Below are 16,246 nucleotides of genomic sequence, written 5' to 3'. Positions count from 1 at the left end.
CCCCTTCCCCATATGGGGAGCTTTCCAGCAACGACACAGAGCGACACAGTGTCGAACATGGTGCTTTCCAACAACGACACAGTCGGACACAGCTGCGGAGCACGGTTGGACACTGTGTCGGATTCATTGCTGCCAATTTTCTAGTTAGAGATTTTATTTTCGACGCATGGTATTGTTCACATTTATTTATTAAATGCAATGATAATCTACACGCATTTCACAAATTTTTAAAGTTATACTTCTTTAGGCGCGTTATGAAAAACTGATGAGAGTGAAATTTCAAGATGCGCGCGCATCGCTGTAACGCAAAATTGACAGGATGAAGTTGCCCACTCAACCGAATTCATCAAGTCTCGAAAAAAAGCTAATGTTGGTACGCTTGTCGCCTCTGATCACTGTTTTCATATTTATTTATAATATTTATCCACATGGTTCTAGTTTTTACAGTCACAACACGTGTTTTATTTTCATACAAGTGCGAATTGTATATGTGGCGATAAAATATATTCAGCAGTGATTTAAATTGAATATTTGGATTAATATTATTTACTATTTGTGAATATTAGTGAAAAAATTGTGCTAAAATACTTTTTCAAGTGCTCCAATATAATTGAGGTTAGTTATCCGTATGTATTATTTATTGATATAAATTAAAATATCATTATTTAATATAATTAATACTAAATATTATTAAATTGTCAATGTTGAGTATTTATTATTGGTTTTTTAATATTTACAAAATAAAGTAATAAATTTAATAGAACATTTAAGAAAAAGTTCGTGACAAAAATTTAATAGATTATTTAAATATAACGTAAGACATCCGTTATTTGTTTTGTTGTTTTTCAATGATGCCAAAGAAGTACAACTTCTCACGCGCGTACATAAGTACACGCACCCACTTTTTTTTTTCTCTTTCCTGGAGCGCTCAATGATCCTAGATTTTTCGTATAATGCATGAGCGGACTCTAGTGACTGAATTAAGAACCTCGAAGCGTTCCAACAAGCACCAAGGCACAGTGCTCGACCGTGTAACACAGTGTCGCACTGTGGCAGTGTTCGTAAATTGACTGACAGTACTGAAAATTCCCTAGGACAGAGTCAGAGCTGTTCACGAACTTGGAAGCGCAAAAGAAATGAAAGATTGCTGACAGTGCTGTCAGTCAATTTTCGAACACGGCCTTGGCACGCAAGCGCACGGAGAGAGACGGCTGCCCTATATTCCTCTCTTCGTTGCAGACCGGCCTCGGAGATTGCAGCGCTCCGATCCTTGGTGCACAAATTGAGAAACACAGGCTTCAAGACGGTTACGCCGCGTTGTACAGGAAAGGGGTTGGAGTGCCCAGACCCGTGTATATGACCGTGTTCGTGACAAATACTTTCCACGAGTGATTTCTTCCGTTGATTCACTCTGTGAAAAATAACTTCTACTTGGTGTACCGTTTGAATATCCATTTGATCCAACACTTTACGAGAAATACATTTTCCAGTTAATTGTTGCCACGTATATTGTACATGATCACATATTTCACTGATTGACGCATATGATTACACTATTAGCTTTTCCAATCCTGTCGAATACAAATCGCCTCTTTATCCAAGTCAGGTATGAGTTTTTCAACTTGTATTTCACACTTCTAATCACAACGAATAGAATGACGTGTCATTTCAATTACTAATCCTTTCACTGTAGGCTTGCCATAGTTTTTCTTTATACTGAATGATGGCTGATAATTTGTCCTGCGCGGCTGTAACGCCTCTACCGACAACGGCTAAATCTGCCCCAGCATTGATCACCGTTTGAGGAGTCTTGTATTGCTGTCCCAAATCATCACGGTACTTTTCCAATCTAATTCCTGGCGTGAGTTGTATCAAACCTGGATCATCGGACACATTGTACTGACACACTAAACCAGCTACTAGGTTTGACGTTTCAGACAAAAGAACAGAATGTTTCACATATTCTCCAATGGTCAAGGCTCCTTCACTAGACATTTCTGCAACTAAAAATATCCCCCGACTTTCCTTAATCCCCTTCAGTCCATCTTGTAAACCAGAAACAATACTCGAACCAGGAACGGTATGGGCAGTAACAAAATCTGCCCATTCTGCTATTTTATAAACCCCATTTCTGTACTGCAAGGATACCGTGTGACCAATATCAGCAAACTTTCTGTCCTCCATTATCAAGAAGTTGTGCTCTTTGGACAGCTGTTTCAATTTATCGATAAACTCAGATGTAAAATCTTCAAGTAGATCAATATGAGTTTTTAAAACAGCTATGTGCGGTCCTGCTAGTTCGGCCAAATCTAAAACTTCATCAGCTTTTGTCAAATCCACTGCTAGACAGAGAGTACTTTTCTTTGCCGACGTTATATTGAACAGTTTTGCTGCCGCTGGGTTCTTGGCAAGTTTTGCTCGTGATGCGAAGTCGATTCTTAATCGACTCACCGAGTTTCCTAAGAGAAAATCAAATTATATTCGAGTCTTAGTTACTGTGCTTAAAAAAAAAAAAAAAGCCAAATGTTTGGAGTTTGATAACGCGTCTGAAGGATACTAAGATTATTTCCCTATTTGATCAAAAAACCCCCAGAATATGAATGATTTCTAGTTCGTTAGCTTCTAATTTCCTTGGTCAGGTTGAATTCTTCGATTACACCGACTCACCTTCGCTGTTTAATTGATCTTTACTTTGTTCCACATAATTTTTGACGTCTTCGACGATGGCTGACGTCACTTTGCCTGCATTCAATAGGTATTGCATTAAACTAGTCAGAGAATATAAGCTCCTCATTCGGATGCCCTCTGCACTTAGATTGTGATAACCACCCTGCTGTCGATCCAGAATAACGACAGCTTCCTCAACCTTCAACCCTACATCGGTTAGGTCTTTTACAGCCTCTAAAACGCTACTCCCAGTCGTCACAATGTCTTCAACTATGATGCAATTTTCGCCCTCTCCGAATTGGCCCTCAATTATTTTTTTTGTCCTAAAGGATTTAGTCTCTTCCCTCCTTATCAGCAGAGGTATGTTTGATTGTGCAGATATCAAAGCAGCAATTGGCAACGCTGTGTAAGGCATACCACAAACTTGTGATGCACTTTTGCCATTTTCTGCCAGGGTCCACAGTAAGGTGGACACAGACTTCTGCAAATTTTGGATACTAGTCAACAAGTGATGTTTAGTTTCGTCAATTAAAGAAGTGTGGCGTAAGAAGATTAAGAAACGTTAGTTTCAACAGAACATTCGATGTCGCACTGGGTGTAGATATTCGGTGGTCGAAACTCATAGTTTGCACATTTTTTTGAAATGCAGCCACGTTTGAGGGATAACCCATCTGGAAGTTGGACATACATTACTGCTATGAGACTTCATAGCGGTAACTGCTTCACGTGATTCTAGCAGACTTCAGGACTTAAAGAGTCGTATGAAACTGCGCTGTGCAGCAATCCGTAGTCATTGATTCGTTTTATATGACGTTTTCTTCGCGTATATTTTGACCTTTATTTATTTATTTTCAAACAAAATTGATAATTGGAACAGAAGTAACGAAATATAAGTTACCTACCATCAACCGCGGATGTGAAATAATTACTCTTAAATCAAAGCAGACGGGTGTCGGCCGGCCGGCTTTTGTTACGAAGCTGCCAAACTTCACGGCGTTGATCTCGAATAGTTCCACAGCTAATTCCGCCAAGCGATTTTCCATTATAGTCGAGTCAAAAAATACTCAAATCAACGCAAGGGAATCAACTAGACGTCTTGTATCCAACGCAATTGACATTAAACAGAGTAGCATGCACGGAAAGCCGCGAATGTTTGCTTGACACGTGCTACTTGACGAATGACAACAGTGTATGTATTTTTGTGTGTACACTTGGGGACAATGAATCTGAGACCACGGAGTAGTAGGAAGGAACAACACTCGAGCAGCACTTGGCTCAAAAGCTGGCCCAGTTTTTGGGACAACGTGAGGATTGTCAAGGTGCGATTTAAGCGCCTCTTGCGGTGTAGGCCCGTATAGCGCACTCACCCCCTTCCCCATATGGGGAGCTTTCCAGCAACGACACAGAGCGACACAGTGTCGAACATGGTGCTTTCCAACAACGACACAGTCGGACACAGCTGCGGAGCACGGTTGGACACTGTGTCGGATTCATTGCTGCCAATTTTCTAGTTAGAGATTTTATTTTCGACGCATGGTATTGTTCACATTTATTTATTAAATGCAATGATAATCTACACGCATTTCACAAATTTTTAAAGTTATACTTCTTTAGGCGCGTTATGAAAAACTGATGAGAGTGAAATTTCAAGATGCGCGCGCATCGCTGTAACGCAAAATTGACAGGATGAAGTTGCCCACTCAACCGAATTCATCAAGTCTCGAAAAAAAGCTAATGTTGGTACGCTTGTCGCCTCTGATCACTGTTTTCATATTTATTTATAATATTTATCCACATGGTTCTAGTTTTTACAGTCACAACACGTGTTTTATTTTCATACAAGTGCGAATTGTATATGTGGCGATAAAATATATTCAGCAGTGATTTAAATTGAATATTTGGATTAATATTATTTACTATTTGTGAATATTAGTGAAAAAATTGTGCTAAAATACTTTTTCAAGTGCTCCAATATAATTGAGGTTAGTTATCCGTATGTATTATTTATTGATATAAATTAAAATATCATTATTTAATATAATTAATACTAAATATTATTAAATTGTCAATGTTGAGTATTTATTATTGGTTTTTTAATATTTACAAAATAAAGTAATAAATTTAATAGAACATTTAAGAAAAAGTTCGTGACAAAAATTTAATAGATTATTTAAATATAACGTAAGACATCCGTTATTTGTTTTGTTGTTTTTCAATGATGCCAAAGAAGTACAACTTCTCACGCGCGTACATAAGTACACGCACCCACTTTTTTTTTTCTCTTTCCTGGAGCGCTCAATGATCCTAGATTTTTCGTATAATGCATGAGCGGACTCTAGTGACTGAATTAAGAACCTCGAAGCGTTCCAACAAGCACCAAGGCACAGTGCTCGACCGTGTAACACAGTGTCGCACTGTGGCAGTGTTCGTAAATTGACTGACAGTACTGAAAATTCCCTAGGACAGAGTCAGAGCTGTTCACGAACTTGGAAGCGCAAAAGAAATGAAAGATTGCTGACAGTGCTGTCAGTCAATTTTCGAACACGGCCTTGGCACGCAAGCGCACGGAGAGAGACGGCTGCCCTATATTCCTCTCTTCGTTGCAGACCGGCCTCGGAGATTGCAGCGCTCCGATCCTTGGTGCACAAATTGAGAAACACAGGCTTCAAGACGGTTACGCCGCGTTGTACAGGAAAGGGGTTGGAGTGCCCAGACCCGTGTATATGACCGTGTTCGTGACAAATACTTTCCACGAGTGATTTCTTCCGTTGATTCACTCTGTGAAAAATAACTTCTACTTGGTGTACCGTTTGAATATCCATTTGATCCAACACTTTACGAGAAATACATTTTCCAGTTAATTGTTGCCACGTATATTGTACATGATCACATATTTCACTGATTGACGCATATGATTACACTATTAGCTTTTCCAATCCTGTCGAATACAAATCGCCTCTTTATCCAAGTCAGGTATGAGTTTTTCAACTTGTATTTCACACTTCTAATCACAACGAATAGAATGACGTGTCATTTCAATTACTAATCCTTTCACTGTAGGCTTGCCATAGTTTTTCTTTATACTGAATGATGGCTGATAATTTGTCCTGCGCGGCTGTAACGCCTCTACCGACAACGGCTAAATCTGCCCCAGCATTGATCACCGTTTGAGGAGTCTTGTATTGCTGTCCCAAATCATCACGGTACTTTTCCAATCTAATTCCTGGCGTGAGTTGTATCAAACCTGGATCATCGGACACATTGTACTGACACACTAAACCAGCTACTAGGTTTGACGTTTCAGACAAAAGAACAGAATGTTTCACATATTCTCCAATGGTCAAGGCTCCTTCACTAGACATTTCTGCAACTAAAAATATCCCCCGACTTTCCTTAATCCCCTTCAGTCCATCTTGTAAACCAGAAACAATACTCGAACCAGGAACGGTATGGGCAGTAACAAAATCTGCCCATTCTGCTATTTTATAAACCCCATTTCTGTACTGCAAGGATACCGTGTGACCAATATCAGCAAACTTTCTGTCCTCCATTATCAAGAAGTTGTGCTCTTTGGACAGCTGTTTCAATTTATCGATAAACTCAGATGTAAAATCTTCAAGTAGATCAATATGAGTTTTTAAAACAGCTATGTGCGGTCCTGCTAGTTCGGCCAAATCTAAAACTTCATCAGCTTTTGTCAAATCCACTGCTAGACAGAGAGTACTTTTCTTTGCCGACGTTATATTGAACAGTTTTGCTGCCGCTGGGTTCTTGGCAAGTTTTGCTCGTGATGCGAAGTCGATTCTTAATCGACTCACCGAGTTTCCTAAGAGAAAATCAAATTATATTCGAGTCTTAGTTACTGTGCTTAAAAAAAAAAAAAAAGCCAAATGTTTGGAGTTTGATAACGCGTCTGAAGGATACTAAGATTATTTCCCTATTTGATCAAAAAACCCCCAGAATATGAATGATTTCTAGTTCGTTAGCTTCTAATTTCCTTGGTCAGGTTGAATTCTTCGATTACACCGACTCACCTTCGCTGTTTAATTGATCTTTACTTTGTTCCACATAATTTTTGACGTCTTCGACGATGGCTGACGTCACTTTGCCTGCATTCAATAGGTATTGCATTAAACTAGTCAGAGAATATAAGCTCCTCATTCGGATGCCCTCTGCACTTAGATTGTGATAACCACCCTGCTGTCGATCCAGAATAACGACAGCTTCCTCAACCTTCAACCCTACATCGGTTAGGTCTTTTACAGCCTCTAAAACGCTACTCCCAGTCGTCACAATGTCTTCAACTATGATGCAATTTTCGCCCTCTCCGAATTGGCCCTCAATTATTTTTTTTGTCCTAAAGGATTTAGTCTCTTCCCTCCTTATCAGCAGAGGTATGTTTGATTGTGCAGATATCAAAGCAGCAATTGGCAACGCTGTGTAAGGCATACCACAAACTTGTGATGCACTTTTGCCATTTTCTGCCAGGGTCCACAGTAAGGTGGACACAGACTTCTGCAAATTTTGGATACTAGTCAACAAGTGATGTTTAGTTTCGTCAATTAAAGAAGTGTGGCGTAAGAAGATTAAGAAACGTTAGTTTCAACAGAACATTCGATGTCGCACTGGGTGTAGATATTCGGTGGTCGAAACTCATAGTTTGCACATTTTTTTGAAATGCAGCCACGTTTGAGGGATAACCCATCTGGAAGTTGGACATACATTACTGCTATGAGACTTCATAGCGGTAACTGCTTCACGTGATTCTAGCAGACTTCAGGACTTAAAGAGTCGTATGAAACTGCGCTGTGCAGCAATCCGTAGTCATTGATTCGTTTTATATGACGTTTTCTTCGCGTATATTTTGACCTTTATTTATTTATTTTCAAACAAAATTGATAATTGGAACAGAAGTAACGAAATATAAGTTACCTACCATCAACCGCGGATGTGAAATAATTACTCTTAAATCAAAGCAGACGGGTGTCGGCCGGCCGGCTTTTGTTACGAAGCTGCCAAACTTCACGGCGTTGATCTCGAATAGTTCCACAGCTAATTCCGCCAAGCGATTTTCCATTATAGTCGAGTCAAAAAATACTCAAATCAACGCAAGGGAATCAACTAGACGTCTTGTATCCAACGCAATTGACATTAAACAGAGTAGCATGCACGGAAAGCCGCGAATGTTTGCTTGACACGTGCTACTTGACGAATGACAACAGTGTATGTATTTTTGTGTGTACACTTGGGGACAATGAATCTGAGACCACGGAGTAGTAGGAAGGAACAACACTCGAGCAGCACTTGGCTCAAAAGCTGGCCCAGTTTTTGGGACAACGTGAGGATTGTCAAGGTGCGATTTAAGCGCCTCTTGCGGTGTAGGCCCGTATAGCGCACTCACCCCCTTCCCCATATGGGGAGCTTTCCAGCAACGACACAGAGCGACACAGTGTCGAACATGGTGCTTTCCAACAACGACACAGTCGGACACAGCTGCGGAGCACGGTTGGACACTGTGTCGGATTCATTGCTGCCAATTTTCTAGTTAGAGATTTTATTTTCGACGCATGGTATTGTTCACATTTATTTATTAAATGCAATGATAATCTACACGCATTTCACAAATTTTTAAAGTTATACTTCTTTAGGCGCGTTATGAAAAACTGATGAGAGTGAAATTTCAAGATGCGCGCGCATCGCTGTAACGCAAAATTGACAGGATGAAGTTGCCCACTCAACCGAATTCATCAAGTCTCGAAAAAAAGCTAATGTTGGTACGCTTGTCGCCTCTGATCACTGTTTTCATATTTATTTATAATATTTATCCACATGGTTCTAGTTTTTACAGTCACAACACGTGTTTTATTTTCATACAAGTGCGAATTGTATATGTGGCGATAAAATATATTCAGCAGTGATTTAAATTGAATATTTGGATTAATATTATTTACTATTTGTGAATATTAGTGAAAAAATTGTGCTAAAATACTTTTTCAAGTGCTCCAATATAATTGAGGTTAGTTATCCGTATGTATTATTTATTGATATAAATTAAAATATCATTATTTAATATAATTAATACTAAATATTATTAAATTGTCAATGTTGAGTATTTATTATTGGTTTTTTAATATTTACAAAATAAAGTAATAAATTTAATAGAACATTTAATAAAAAGTTCGTGACAAAAATTTAATAGATTATTTAAATATAACGTAAGACATCCGTTATTTGTTTTGTTGTTTTTCAATGATGCCAAAGAAGTACAACTTCTCACGCGCGTACATAAGTACACGCACCCACTTTTTTTTTTCTCTTTCCTGGAGCGCTCAATGATCCTAGATTTTTCGTATAATGCATGAGCGGACTCTAGTGACTGAATTAAGAACCTCGAAGCGTTCCAACAAGCACCAAGGCACAGTGCTCGACCGTGTAACACAGTGTCGCACTGTGGCAGTGTTCGTAAATTGACTGACAGTACTGAAAATTCCCTAGGACAGAGTCAGAGCTGTTCACGAACTTGGAAGCGCAAAAGAAATGAAAGATTGCTGACAGTGCTGTCAGTCAATTTTCGAACACGGCCTTGGCACGCAAGCGCACGGAGAGAGACGGCTGCCCTATATTCCTCTCTTCGTTGCAGACCGGCCTCGGAGATTGCAGCGCTCCGATCCTTGGTGCACAAATTGAGAAACACAGGCTTCAAGACGGTTACGCCGCGTTGTACAGGAAAGGGGTTGGAGTGCCCAGACCCGTGTATATGACCGTGTTCGTGACAAATACTTTCCACGAGTGATTTCTTCCGTTGATTCACTCTGTGAAAAATAACTTCTACTTGGTGTACCGTTTGAATATCCATTTGATCCAACACTTTACGAGAAATACATTTTCCAGTTAATTGTTGCCACGTATATTGTACATGATCACATATTTCACTGATTGACGCATATGATTACACTATTAGCTTTTCCAATCCTGTCGAATACAAATCGCCTCTTTATCCAAGTCAGGTATGAGTTTTTCAACTTGTATTTCACACTTCTAATCACAACGAATAGAATGACGTGTCATTTCAATTACTAATCCTTTCACTGTAGGCTTGCCATAGTTTTTCTTTATACTGAATGATGGCTGATAATTTGTCCTGCGCGGCTGTAACGCCTCTACCGACAACGGCTAAATCTGCCCCAGCATTGATCACCGTTTGAGGAGTCTTGTATTGCTGTCCCAAATCATCACGGTACTTTTCCAATCTAATTCCTGGCGTGAGTTGTATCAAACCTGGATCATCGGACACATTGTACTGACACACTAAACCAGCTACTAGGTTTGACGTTTCAGACAAAAGAACAGAATGTTTCACATATTCTCCAATGGTCAAGGCTCCTTCACTAGACATTTCTGCAACTAAAAATATCCCCCGACTTTCCTTAATCCCCTTCAGTCCATCTTGTAAACCAGAAACAATACTCGAACCAGGAACGGTATGGGCAGTAACAAAATCTGCCCATTCTGCTATTTTATAAACCCCATTTCTGTACTGCAAGGATACCGTGTGACCAATATCAGCAAACTTTCTGTCCTCCATTATCAAGAAGTTGTGCTCTTTGGACAGCTGTTTCAATTTATCGATAAACTCAGATGTAAAATCTTCAAGTAGATCAATATGAGTTTTTAAAACAGCTATGTGCGGTCCTGCTAGTTCGGCCAAATCTAAAACTTCATCAGCTTTTGTCAAATCCACTGCTAGACAGAGAGTACTTTTCTTTGCCGACGTTATATTGAACAGTTTTGCTGCCGCTGGGTTCTTGGCAAGTTTTGCTCGTGATGCGAAGTCGATTCTTAATCGACTCACCGAGTTTCCTAAGAGAAAATCAAATTATATTCGAGTCTTAGTTACTGTGCTTAAAAAAAAAAAAAAAGCCAAATGTTTGGAGTTTGATAACGCGTCTGAAGGATACTAAGATTATTTCCCTATTTGATCAAAAAACCCCCAGAATATGAATGATTTCTAGTTCGTTAGCTTCTAATTTCCTTGGTCAGGTTGAATTCTTCGATTACACCGACTCACCTTCGCTGTTTAATTGATCTTTACTTTGTTCCACATAATTTTTGACGTCTTCGACGATGGCTGACGTCACTTTGCCTGCATTCAATAGGTATTGCATTAAACTAGTCAGAGAATATAAGCTCCTCATTCGGATGCCCTCTGCACTTAGATTGTGATAACCACCCTGCTGTCGATCCAGAATAACGACAGCTTCCTCAACCTTCAACCCTACATCGGTTAGGTCTTTTACAGCCTCTAAAACGCTACTCCCAGTCGTCACAATGTCTTCAACTATGATGCAATTTTCGCCCTCTCCGAATTGGCCCTCAATTATTTTTTTTGTCCTAAAGGATTTAGTCTCTTCCCTCCTTATCAGCAGAGGTATGTTTGATTGTGCAGATATCAAAGCAGCAATTGGCAACGCTGTGTAAGGCATACCACAAACTTGTGATGCACTTTTGCCATTTTCTGCCAGGGTCCACAGTAAGGTGGACACAGACTTCTGCAAATTTTGGATACTAGTCAACAAGTGATGTTTAGTTTCGTCAATTAAAGAAGTGTGGCGTAAGAAGATTAAGAAACGTTAGTTTCAACAGAACATTCGATGTCGCACTGGGTGTAGATATTCGGTGGTCGAAACTCATAGTTTGCACATTTTTTTGAAATGCAGCCACGTTTGAGGGATAACCCATCTGGAAGTTGGACATACATTACTGCTATGAGACTTCATAGCGGTAACTGCTTCACGTGATTCTAGCAGACTTCAGGACTTAAAGAGTCGTATGAAACTGCGCTGTGCAGCAATCCGTAGTCATTGATTCGTTTTATATGACGTTTTCTTCGCGTATATTTTGACCTTTATTTATTTATTTTCAAACAAAATTGATAATTGGAACAGAAGTAACGAAATATAAGTTACCTACCATCAACCGCGGATGTGAAATAATTACTCTTAAATCAAAGCAGACGGGTGTCGGCCGGCCGGCTTTTGTTACGAAGCTGCCAAACTTCACGGCGTTGATCTCGAATAGTTCCACAGCTAATTCCGCCAAGCGATTTTCCATTATAGTCGAGTCAAAAAATACTCAAATCAACGCAAGGGAATCAACTAGACGTCTTGTATCCAACGCAATTGACATTAAACAGAGTAGCATGCACGGAAAGCCGCGAATGTTTGCTTGACACGTGCTACTTGACGAATGACAACAGTGTATGTATTTTTGTGTGTACACTTGGGGACAATGAATCTGAGACCACGGAGTAGTAGGAAGGAACAACACTCGAGCAGCACTTGGCTCAAAAGCTGGCCCAGTTTTTGGGACAACGTGAGGATTGTCAAGGTGCGATTTAAGCGCCTCTTGCGGTGTAGGCCCGTATAGCGCACTCACCCCCTTCCCCATATGGGGAGCTTTCCAGCAACGACACAGAGCGACACAGTGTCGAACATGGTGCTTTCCAACAACGACACAGTCGGACACAGCTGCGGAGCACGGTTGGACACTGTGTCGGATTCATTGCTGCCAATTTTCTAGTTAGAGATTTTATTTTCGACGCATGGTATTGTTCACATTTATTTATTAAATGCAATGATAATCTACACGCATTTCACAAATTTTTAAAGTTATACTTCTTTAGGCGCGTTATGAAAAACTGATGAGAGTGAAATTTCAAGATGCGCGCGCATCGCTGTAACGCAAAATTGACAGGATGAAGTTGCCCACTCAACCGAATTCATCAAGTCTCGAAAAAAAGCTAATGTTGGTACGCTTGTCGCCTCTGATCACTGTTTTCATATTTATTTATAATATTTATCCACATGGTTCTAGTTTTTACAGTCACAACACGTGTTTTATTTTCATACAAGTGCGAATTGTATATGTGGCGATAAAATATATTCAGCAGTGATTTAAATTGAATATTTGGATTAATATTATTTACTATTTGTGAATATTAGTGAAAAAATTGTGCTAAAATACTTTTTCAAGTGCTCCAATATAATTGAGGTTAGTTATCCGTATGTATTATTTATTGATATAAATTAAAATATCATTATTTAATATAATTAATACTAAATATTATTAAATTGTCAATGTTGAGTATTTATTATTGGTTTTTTAATATTTACAAAATAAAGTAATAAATTTAATAGAACATTTAAGAAAAAGTTCGTGACAAAAATTTAATAGATTATTTAAATATAACGTAAGACATCCGTTATTTGTTTTGTTGTTTTTCAATGATGCCAAAGAAGTACAACTTCTCACGCGCGTACATAAGTACACGCACCCACTTTTTTTTTTCTCTTTCCTGGAGCGCTCAATGATCCTAGATTTTTCGTATAATGCATGAGCGGACTCTAGTGACTGAATTAAGAACCTCGAAGCGTTCCAACAAGCACCAAGGCACAGTGCTCGACCGTGTAACACAGTGTCGCACTGTGGCAGTGTTCGTAAATTGACTGACAGTACTGAAAATTCCCTAGGACAGAGTCAGAGCTGTTCACGAACTTGGAAGCGCAAAAGAAATGAAAGATTGCTGACAGTGCTGTCAGTCAATTTTCGAACACGGCCTTGGCACGCAAGCGCACGGAGAGAGACGGCTGCCCTATATTCCTCTCTTCGTTGCAGACCGGCCTCGGAGATTGCAGCGCTCCGATCCTTGGTGCACAAATTGAGAAACACAGGCTTCAAGACGGTTACGCCGCGTTGTACAGGAAAGGGGTTGGAGTGCCCAGACCCGTGTATATGACCGTGTTCGTGACAAATACTTTCCACGAGTGATTTCTTCCGTTGATTCACTCTGTGAAAAATAACTTCTACTTGGTGTACCGTTTGAATATCCATTTGATCCAACACTTTACGAGAAATACATTTTCCAGTTAATTGTTGCCACGTATATTGTACATGATCACATATTTCACTGATTGACGCATATGATTACACTATTAGCTTTTCCAATCCTGTCGAATACAAATCGCCTCTTTATCCAAGTCAGGTATGAGTTTTTCAACTTGTATTTCACACTTCTAATCACAACGAATAGAATGACGTGTCATTTCAATTACTAATCCTTTCACTGTAGGCTTGCCATAGTTTTTCTTTATACTGAATGATGGCTGATAATTTGTCCTGCGCGGCTGTAACGCCTCTACCGACAACGGCTAAATCTGCCCCAGCATTGATCACCGTTTGAGGAGTCTTGTATTGCTGTCCCAAATCATCACGGTACTTTTCCAATCTAATTCCTGGCGTGAGTTGTATCAAACCTGGATCATCGGACACATTGTACTGACACACTAAACCAGCTACTAGGTTTGACGTTTCAGACAAAAGAACAGAATGTTTCACATATTCTCCAATGGTCAAGGCTCCTTCACTAGACATTTCTGCAACTAAAAATATCCCCCGACTTTCCTTAATCCCCTTCAGTCCATCTTGTAAACCAGAAACAATACTCGAACCAGGAACGGTATGGGCAGTAACAAAATCTGCCCATTCTGCTATTTTATAAACCCCATTTCTGTACTGCAAGGATACCGTGTGACCAATATCAGCAAACTTTCTGTCCTCCATTATCAAGAAGTTGTGCTCTTTGGACAGCTGTTTCAATTTATCGATAAACTCAGATGTAAAATCTTCAAGTAGATCAATATGAGTTTTTAAAACAGCTATGTGCGGTCCTGCTAGTTCGGCCAAATCTAAAACTTCATCAGCTTTTGTCAAATCCACTGCTAGACAGAGAGTACTTTTCTTTGCCGACGTTATATTGAACAGTTTTGCTGCCGCTGGGTTCTTGGCAAGTTTTGCTCGTGATGCGAAGTCGATTCTTAATCGACTCACCGAGTTTCCTAAGAGAAAATCAAATTATATTCGAGTCTTAGTTACTGTGCTTAAAAAAAAAAAAAAAGCCAAATGTTTGGAGTTTGATAACGCGTCTGAAGGATACTAAGATTATTTCCCTATTTGATCAAAAAACCCCCAGAATATGAATGATTTCTAGTTCGTTAGCTTCTAATTTCCTTGGTCAGGTTGAATTCTTCGATTACACCGACTCACCTTCGCTGTTTAATTGATCTTTACTTTGTTCCACATAATTTTTGACGTCTTCGACGATGGCTGACGTCACTTTGCCTGCATTCAATAGGTATTGCATTAAACTAGTCAGAGAATATAAGCTCCTCATTCGGATGCCCTCTGCACTTAGATTGTGATAACCACCCTGCTGTCGATCCAGAATAACGACAGCTTCCTCAACCTTCAACCCTACATCGGTTAGGTCTTTTACAGCCTCTAAAACGCTACTCCCAGTCGTCACAATGTCTTCAACTATGATGCAATTTTCGCCCTCTCCGAATTGGCCCTCAATTATTTTTTTTGTCCTAAAGGATTTAGTCTCTTCCCTCCTTATCAGCAGAGGTATGTTTGATTGTGCAGATATCAAAGCAGCAATTGGCAACGCTGTGTAAGGCATACCACAAACTTGTGATGCACTTTTGCCATTTTCTGCCAGGGTCCACAGTAAGGTGGACACAGACTTCTGCAAATTTTGGATACTAGTCAACAAGTGATGTTTAGTTTCGTCAATTAAAGAAGTGTGGCGTAAGAAGATTAAGAAACGTTAGTTTCAACAGAACATTCGATGTCGCACTGGGTGTAGATATTCGGTGGTCGAAACTCATAGTTTGCACATTTTTTTGAAATGCAGCCACGTTTGAGGGATAACCCATCTGGAAGTTGGACATACATTACTGCTATGAGACTTCATAGCGGTAACTGCTTCACGTGATTCTAGCAGACTTCAGGACTTAAAGAGTCGTATGAAACTGCGCTGTGCAGCAATCCGTAGTCATTGATTCGTTTTATATGACGTTTTCTTCGCGTATATTTTGACCTTTATTTATTTATTTTCAAACAAAATTGATAATTGGAACAGAAGTAACGAAATATAAGTTACCTACCATCAACCGCGGATGTGAAATAATTACTCTTAAATCAAAGCAGACGGGTGTCGGCCGGCCGGCTTTTGTTACGAAGCTGCCAAACTTCACGGCGTTGATCTCGAATAGTTCCACAGCTAATTCCGCCAAGCGATTTTCCATTATAGTCGAGTCAAAAAATACTCAAATCAACGCAAGGGAATCAACTAGACGTCTTGTATCCAACGCAATTGACATTAAACAGAGTAGCATGCACGGAAAGCCGCGAATGTTTGCTTGACACGTGCTACTTGACGAATGACAACAGTGTATGTATTTTTGTGTGTACACTTGGGGACAATGAATCTGAGACCACGGAGTAGTAGGAAGGAACAACACTCGAGCAGCACTTGGCTCAAAAGCTGGCCCAGTTTTTGGGACAACGTGAGGATTGTCAAGGTGCGATTTAAGCGCCTCTTGCGGTGTAGGCCCGTATAGCGCACTCACCCCCTTCCCCATATGGGGAGCTTTCCAGCAACGACACAGAGCGACACAGTGTCGAACATGGTGCTTTCCAACAACGACACAGTCGGACACAGCTGCGGAGCACGGTTGGA

General features: G+C 39.9%; 4 protein-coding genes across 4 annotated transcripts; all 4 read right to left on the bottom strand.

Moving 5' to 3' along the window:
- Positions 1-852: 852 nt before the first annotated feature.
- On the bottom strand, positions 853-3,958 carry LOC124214780 (uridine 5'-monophosphate synthase-like). Its single transcript, XM_046617411.2, has 3 exons — positions 3,570-3,958; positions 2,668-3,148; positions 853-2,459 (listed from the first exon to the last, which is right to left on the bottom strand). The coding sequence occupies exons 1-3, from the start codon at positions 3,708-3,710 to the stop codon at positions 1,669-1,671; spliced, it is 1,413 nt and encodes a 470-aa protein (XP_046473367.1). The 5' UTR covers positions 3,711-3,958; the 3' UTR covers positions 853-1,668.
- A 928-nt stretch (positions 3,959-4,886) lies between these two features.
- On the bottom strand, positions 4,887-7,992 carry LOC124214777 (uridine 5'-monophosphate synthase-like). The gene is made up of 3 exons (XM_046617408.2): positions 7,604-7,992; positions 6,702-7,182; positions 4,887-6,493 (listed from the first exon to the last, which is right to left on the bottom strand). Exons 1-3 carry the CDS (start codon positions 7,742-7,744, stop codon positions 5,703-5,705), a joined length of 1,413 nt encoding a protein of 470 aa, XP_046473364.1. The 5' UTR covers positions 7,745-7,992; the 3' UTR covers positions 4,887-5,702.
- A 928-nt stretch (positions 7,993-8,920) lies between these two features.
- On the bottom strand, positions 8,921-12,026 carry LOC124214782 (uridine 5'-monophosphate synthase-like). Its single transcript, XM_046617413.2, has 3 exons — positions 11,638-12,026; positions 10,736-11,216; positions 8,921-10,527 (listed from the first exon to the last, which is right to left on the bottom strand). The coding sequence occupies exons 1-3, from the start codon at positions 11,776-11,778 to the stop codon at positions 9,737-9,739; spliced, it is 1,413 nt and encodes a 470-aa protein (XP_046473369.1). The 5' UTR covers positions 11,779-12,026; the 3' UTR covers positions 8,921-9,736.
- Positions 12,027-12,954: 928 nt separating this feature from the next.
- LOC124214778 (uridine 5'-monophosphate synthase-like) lies at positions 12,955-16,060 on the bottom strand. Its single transcript, XM_046617409.2, has 3 exons — positions 15,672-16,060; positions 14,770-15,250; positions 12,955-14,561 (listed from the first exon to the last, which is right to left on the bottom strand). The coding sequence occupies exons 1-3, from the start codon at positions 15,810-15,812 to the stop codon at positions 13,771-13,773; spliced, it is 1,413 nt and encodes a 470-aa protein (XP_046473365.1). The 5' UTR covers positions 15,813-16,060; the 3' UTR covers positions 12,955-13,770.
- Positions 16,061-16,246: the final 186 nt, after the last annotated feature.

This window comes from Neodiprion pinetum, chromosome 3 (assembly GCF_021155775.2).
Source record: "Neodiprion pinetum isolate iyNeoPine1 chromosome 3, iyNeoPine1.2, whole genome shotgun sequence".
In the NCBI taxonomy this organism is placed as follows: Eukaryota; Metazoa; Arthropoda; class Insecta; order Hymenoptera; family Diprionidae; genus Neodiprion; species Neodiprion pinetum.
Note: the sequence above shows the minus strand (reverse complement) of the source record. Positions and strands in the feature narration are given on the sequence as shown.

Bases quoted from the DNA above. Each gene is read 5' to 3' on its own strand.
- LOC124214777 (XM_046617408.2), bottom strand. From the start codon at position 7,744: ATGGAAAATCGCTTGGCGGAATTAGCTGTGGAACTATTCGAGATCAAC. The intron at 7,183-7,603 runs GTAGGTAACTTA...CAAAATTTGCAG, and splicing joins TTTCACATCCGCGGTTGATG to AAGTCTGTGTCCACCTTACT. The intron at 6,494-6,701 runs GTGAGTCGGTGT...ATTTTCTCTTAG, and splicing joins AGATCAATTAAACAGCGAAG to GAAACTCGGTGAGTCGATTA.
- LOC124214782 (XM_046617413.2), bottom strand. From the start codon at position 11,778: ATGGAAAATCGCTTGGCGGAATTAGCTGTGGAACTATTCGAGATCAAC. The intron at 11,217-11,637 runs GTAGGTAACTTA...CAAAATTTGCAG, and splicing joins TTTCACATCCGCGGTTGATG to AAGTCTGTGTCCACCTTACT. The intron at 10,528-10,735 runs GTGAGTCGGTGT...ATTTTCTCTTAG, and splicing joins AGATCAATTAAACAGCGAAG to GAAACTCGGTGAGTCGATTA.
- LOC124214778 (XM_046617409.2), bottom strand. From the start codon at position 15,812: ATGGAAAATCGCTTGGCGGAATTAGCTGTGGAACTATTCGAGATCAAC. The intron at 15,251-15,671 runs GTAGGTAACTTA...CAAAATTTGCAG, and splicing joins TTTCACATCCGCGGTTGATG to AAGTCTGTGTCCACCTTACT. The intron at 14,562-14,769 runs GTGAGTCGGTGT...ATTTTCTCTTAG, and splicing joins AGATCAATTAAACAGCGAAG to GAAACTCGGTGAGTCGATTA.
- LOC124214780 (XM_046617411.2), bottom strand. From the start codon at position 3,710: ATGGAAAATCGCTTGGCGGAATTAGCTGTGGAACTATTCGAGATCAAC. The intron at 3,149-3,569 runs GTAGGTAACTTA...CAAAATTTGCAG, and splicing joins TTTCACATCCGCGGTTGATG to AAGTCTGTGTCCACCTTACT. The intron at 2,460-2,667 runs GTGAGTCGGTGT...ATTTTCTCTTAG, and splicing joins AGATCAATTAAACAGCGAAG to GAAACTCGGTGAGTCGATTA.